The sequence below is a fragment of the Triticum aestivum genome, chromosome 5B, assembly GCF_018294505.1.
Source record: "Triticum aestivum cultivar Chinese Spring chromosome 5B, IWGSC CS RefSeq v2.1, whole genome shotgun sequence".
In the NCBI taxonomy this organism is placed as follows: domain Eukaryota; kingdom Viridiplantae; phylum Streptophyta; class Magnoliopsida; order Poales; family Poaceae; genus Triticum; species Triticum aestivum.
The window spans coordinates 437,257,327-437,263,723 of record NC_057807.1 but is presented as its reverse complement, the minus strand read 5'-3'; the positions used below and the strand labels follow the sequence as shown (position 1 = coordinate 437,263,723).

The 6,397-nt window shown below is 40.5% G+C and overlaps 1 protein-coding gene across 1 annotated transcript in view; it reads right to left on the bottom strand.

The window, feature by feature from the left end:
- Nucleotides 1–508: 508 nt before the first annotated feature.
- Nucleotides 509–6,397, bottom strand: part of LOC123112303 (uncharacterized) — a gene marked incomplete in the record, with an annotated part of 9,889 nt that continues 4,000 nt past the window's right edge. The window contains 8 exon segments of the mRNA XM_044533252.1: nt 509–880; nt 977–1,068; nt 1,318–1,427; nt 1,952–2,140; nt 2,573–2,910; nt 3,020–4,268; nt 4,797–5,482; nt 5,578–6,397. Of these exon segments, the coding sequence (XP_044389187.1) occupies nt 843–880; nt 977–1,068; nt 1,318–1,427; nt 1,952–2,140; nt 2,573–2,910; nt 3,020–4,268; nt 4,797–5,482; nt 5,578–6,397 (3,522 nt within the window).

The window sequence follows — 6,397 nt, the reverse complement described above, 5'->3', positions numbered from 1 at the left end:
AAAAAATCTCTCTAGCGGTCCCCTCGAAAAAAAAAAGTTTAAAACGAGTCCAAACGAGCTTACCTGAAAATCCGTCAAAGAGGAAATAATACTCGTTACCAACAGTAGGATATTTCTGTCTTAGGAAAGAGTAAAGGCAGCAACAAAAGACTGACTTCTTTTAATTATGTAACGATTGTTTAAAATGCGGATATGACGATTCTCTCTAATATTAGGTGAAGCCATCATGAGAGAAAGCACAACAACCCAGCACCAGCGACAGAACCGTTCTGTCACTGCTGCGAGGGCTGCTCTCTGTCATGGCCGCGTCTTCCCTGCATGTATTGTACTCCCTCCCATCCATTCCTTCACTTTGACTTGACTGTACTAGTTCTTGATTATTTCTCTATAGCCGTATCAAATTCCATCTTCACTACGCTTGCAGCTGATACCCACTTTTCTGTTACACTTGACACCAACTACACAAATGAAATGGAATTTCCACTACAAAACAGTCCAACTGTACTCATCGGACAAAAGAGCTCACTTTCCTGCTACTCATGAGACCTTGATTAATACATACAAATGTTGCCACTCTGATACATCATACTCAATCCCCGTCAAAAAATAATGTGACGGAAGCCGTTATAAACAAACTATAACTTTGCCAAGCAATGATCGATGCTAGCTAAGTAGTCAAGTGGTACAGCAGTGTTCTCCTACATAGATCATTCCTAGCTTACAGGTTACAAAAGAGATTGCTGGTCAGCTTATACACATCACTGACTGCCAAGGGCGAAACGGAGGCCAGAAGAACTACTACATTGACATATTACCACTACTTCATCAAATGGAATGGAAGGCTATCTTAAGCCGCGCTGCGGAACGGCCGCCGAAAGGACTGCACGCAACAGGTAGGAAGGAGGCAACAAGGTCAGCACTAGCAATTATAGGAGTAGATTTGTTGACAAAAAAGCAACAATGAAATGGACATTACCTTCAGGTATGTTGAAGGACAGCTTCCGTGCAAAAATTTCTCTAGCGTCTAATGTTTTATTGGATAGTAAGATATTATCCAAGTTTTCTTTTCTGCAAATTGAACATGAAGACAGTGTGATTAATAGGCTTGAGTTAATATGCAATACCAAGCGAAATGGAAACCCCCAAAATTTTATATCCAGAAAAAGAAAAGGTTAGCAAACGGTAGCACGCCATTTACTGAAGGACCACAGCAGAAGATACTTTCAGTTTGTCGTTCACATCGAAGTGCTTATCAGTATTAAAACAGAGAATCCTGCTGTCAATTTATGTGCAAAATTCCATAGTCAGTTCACGTACCGAGCCCAAGAAGGAACAAGTTTCCTTCTGCGCCTTGCTTCTTGTTCATGTTCGTCATAATCATCATCATCCTCATCATCAGAATCTTTATACGGAGTCATTGTGTAGGACTGGCAAAAGTTTCATTAACATCAGAGCAGAGGATTCAAAAATTAGAGTGCTTGCTGATACTAGAGTGAAATCAATGAAAAGCATACAAACTTATACTAAAGTCAAACGAGAAATCAAAACACCTCAGATTGACAACCTATTTTTGCTTTATCCCAACTGCAATGATGCTACAGATGTTTGTACATTCTAACAATTTTGCCGCTTTCTAAGAACTATAGCCTCAAATGGAGAGAAAAAAAATTAGGGTACTGTTACTCATGTCTTCCAAAGTTTTCTCTTATTCATGTTAATAACAAACTGATGAGCCTGCATTATGGCGTAGAAGCCACTATCATGTGATCATTTCAAAAGACTTCCATTATTATATCTGTATACGAGTATATTGACTTGTAATACTGTTATTATTTGCAAGCATGTAACATATCAGTCATGGATCAATATCAAAGATGAATGAGTAGTATCAACATGTGCAGATTTACAGAAGACAACATTCTGCATGATGAAGTTAAATAAAAAGGCATACCTCCTCAAGACTGTTCAGGATATTTTCCTTAGCATCAGATCCAAAACTTGCATTCCTGTCATCTACTGCAACACCTTTCTCATCCTTACTTTCATTGGCCTTGTATCGAAGGGCATGTTCAGTAGTCTCGTCAGATTTAACTTGGTTTTTGCCTACATCGACCAAATTCTTCCTTGGCTCCATATTATCCTGCCATGATTTTAAATATTAAAAAACAAATACCCCTATGTTCGAGAATATATCAGATGACGCTTGGGAACCATATATTTTGAAAGCCCTATAAAAAAGGGCAACCTGGTGCATGTAGCTCCCGCTTGCGCAGGGTCCAGGGAAGGGTCCGACCACTTGGGTCTATAGTACGCAGCCTTTCCCTACATTTCTGTAAGAGGCTGTTTCCAGGACTTGAACCCATGACCTCATGGTCACAAGGCAGCAGCTTTACCACTGCGCCAAGGCTCCCCTTCTTTGAAAGCCCTATGCATATCTAATACTATTACAAATTTCATATGATCCATCTGAGAGTTTTGCCACTCAAATTACAAAAATAACATATATTTTCTAAACAGAGTACTGTTTGCGGAGGGGGAAGGTAGACATAAGATATATATAGCTTATACTCACAGAAGCTTTTTGACGAGCGTCTTTCTCATCCTTCATGCCTCGTTGTTTTTCCATAGGCTGCTTCTGTTGCTTTCGAGCTTCATCCATGCATTTTCTTTTTTTCATTGTTTCCCGCTTTTCTCCTTCTTCCCTCTGCCGCTTCTTAGCGGCCGCATCAAGTTCTCGTTTCTTCTTTTGCTCCTCTTCAAGTTTTTGTTTTAATTCCTTCTCTTGCTTCAGTCTTTCACGCTCTGCTTTTGCAGCCGCTTTGCGTTTTTCTTGCTCTTTTTGTTTCTTCTCTTCAAGACGTTTTGCAGCTTCAGCTGCCTTAAGTGCCTTCACCTTGACATCTTTTTTAACTGCAAGACAGCAACCCCAGTTGTAGCAGCCATTTATGAGCACCATCGAACATTTGTAGATTTAGCATATAGTTCGAAATAAGTAATGCAATTAAACAGATACTCTTACCGCACACTGTTGTAGATTGCAACTTTTGTTTTACCAGAGGTACAAAAGATGTCACATTGGCAACAATGTTGCTAGGCTTAGATTGTCTATCAACATTGGCTTCACTCCTGTGTCTTCCATTTCTGCTCTTTAGTTCTGCCATGCCTTGTTTGTCAACATTTGCTTCACTCCTGTGTCTTCCATTTGTGCTACTGATTATTTCTGTCGTACCTAATCTGCCATGAAGAGAACGGGATGCTTTCCCTTCTCTCTTAACTGAAGTAGGATGATTGTATTTTCGCTTAATGCTATCATTTTTTATATTTGAATGATGAGTGAGCTCACTACTGACAGATTCTGCACTAAAGCCTATGCTGTTACCTTTATCCATGCATCTCATCGAAAGAGACGGAGAATTTCCATTGTTTTGACATAATCCAGTAATATCCTGAAGTGCTGTTCTCTCAGAGGGCCGCTGGCATGAGTAATTCACATCCACAGATCCAGGAGCCATGTCTTGGTATTCATCTTCTTCCAGAATGCTGTTATCTTCATCAATTCGGAAGATTTTAAGTTCAGGAATAGAACCCATATGTTCTGAACCAGATCCAGGTCTTAATGAAATTTTCTGGAGGCTATATTTTTCAACTGATGGAGTCAATGGAGTTTCATTAATCTCTTGTCTGCTGCTGGCATTTGAAGAGCACGAGGCTACGTCATCAGAAATGAAAAACGAATCAAGTTCCGATCCATATCCGAAAGAGTCCATAATGCCGCGACTGTTTCTTGGTGACATAGTTGTCAATAGCTGATGCAAACTACTCGCTGTGTTGGTATTATACTTGTTTGGAGGACCTGAGCTGATGGTGCCTAATTGGCAAGAATCGTGAAGGGACTCAAATGACCTTTTTCCGATAATTGGGCTGTCAAATTGGCCAGGAACATCAAATCTCTCGAATACTGGCATTGAAATAGCAGCACCAGGCAGCAAATGTCCCTTTGGATCATAACTTTTATATATCCTACCACGCTTAACATTCGATCCATAACATAATTTCCCATGAAACAGTGCATTCGGAGCAGATGCTTGTTCACCATGTTGATCTAAAGCATAACTCGGGAATTGAGTAAATGGTTCTGTTCCAGAATAATTTTCTTGATTTAATATTGCAATAGGAGATGATAAGTTGTCCGTCTCAAGAGCCGTTTCCTGGTCTGCCACACTTGCAGCAGTGACATTTAGGTCTTGACCTTCTAAGCAAGTACCTTCCTGCCAACAAAATGAACAACAGTAAATACGCTAGGACTTACTAGCACACATAAAATAGCAAGTGCAATATAGACTGAAGAGTGCACATTACCCAACTCTACCAATTATAAATGCCAACAAAATCAAATCTAATACTAAAGGGTGCAGTACTACTGTATAAGGGTCATCAAATCAACATGGATGTTAAAAACTTGCCAGGCCATATACGGAACTTTTATGTTCATCAGTACAAAATCGTGATGAAATACCCATGAATGTTCCTATCAGCTATCCCTTAGAGAGATAATAAAAACAAGAAATTGAGAAGCTACGTGACTGGATTCAAATTTGTCAGACAAAAGCATCCAAAGAAAAGGCTCCACCAATAATGCAGACAGACTGAGCAAGTGAGCATTACCACTAGTTTACTACTTCATGACATAATTTGCAAGCAAAAAATATAACCAGTTCTTCCGTAATAAATAAACATTTTATATTATTCAGAGAGGAAAGGGAACTGGTAGTCCGGTACACTTGCTGAGCACATACCTGTTGTGTGCAGCTTTCCTCGTTATGAGATAGGATGCCAGAGCAATAAGGCAAAGCAGCAGTCGTTGTCAGAAACTCAACTTCCAACTTATTTTGTTTCTGTTCTTGAGAAGTTTTGAAGATCCTTCCCTCCAATGCACTCCTGCTGGTGCTTGCAGTAGGAGAGTTATCAAGGACAACATTTAATAGGCTAGTTGCATTTCTTCTTCCCCATGAAGAATTCCCATTTCCATAAACGTCACTTGCAGCATTTCCCCCCTCTGACACCAGAGACATGCTCTTGCAGGATCCTGAACTCCTTGAGAAGTAAGGACTCGAAGGATGGGATTTCTCCGAGAAATTTGTCGCAGTTAACATAGGACCAGCAATGTCAACTTGGTGGTTCAGAGACACTGAATTTGTGCAAGGTGTCCTGGAAAGGTCAAAGTCTGATCGGTGCCTTATTCTTCTCCTTTTAGATGACAAACTATCATTTACTTTAACTCCATCTTGAACAGATCTCTTCTGGTCACAAGCAACACTGCTTCTGTCTGACTTGAGCGGATTGATTTTCTCATGTGATACTGCACTATGTAAGAAGTACTGAACAGAAGGTTGTGAAAATTTCTGTTTATCGTTTTCTGCTGTACATGAATTACCATTTTCTTTAACAGCATTCTCAAGAAGAGAGGTCTTTTGTTCTGTTCCTGCAAGATAAGAAACAATGTAAGGACATGGCACAATAACTTTTGCTACCAAAAAAACTAGCCAATATATATTCAACAAATAGCAAGCATGGTACCATTTTTTTGCAGATCTTCGGCCGAAGTCATACTGTTCCTTTCAGTTGAGTGCATTTCGCTGGTTCTCCTAGCTGAAGCACTGCTCATAACTTCTGGCACTACAGACTCGTCTTCTTTGTTGCTGACAGAAATGTTGCATGCTTTGGTCAAAGCTGAAAATTTTAACTGAACATCATCCAACTTTCCTGAATGGCAGTTGACCGCATCATATGCTGCCTTCCCATTGAGCGTCTCATTTTGTGTGACCGGGGAAGCAGGGCCAAAGGGAGTCTCCACATCGGTCTCCTTGAATTCTAAAGATGTTCTGGCCAACAAATGTTGCTCCTGAGATAAGTGATTTTCTTCAGATACAGAGACATTTACAACAGCACAACCATTGGAATGTGTGTCATTACTTTGTATTTCATAAGGAGAGAGGCTTGTTTTACAAGCATCGCCCAAAGGACCAATCTGAGGTTGAAGCTGCTCAGGGCATTCAGCAGACTCCAATTGGGAGCAGTGGTTATCCACATCATTTACAGGTGAATGTGAGAGGTCCTCACTGTCGGCCTCCTCTAACAAACTATCCAGCAATATTTGTGATGGCGCATGAGCCCCAAAACTAGTATCAGCTAGTTGGGTAGGTGACTGCAGAGTTTCACTGTATGGAGGATGTGAAACATGAGAATCAGAGCACTGTTGTTCGAAAGACACAGAACTCCCAGTGACGACCCGATCTGAAGAACTGTTAGGTCTCGTCATTCTTTCAGTATCTTCTATAGTCTGAGGTTGAACCTGGTCTGGGCAATCAGTGGACTCCAATTTGGAGCATTCGTTATC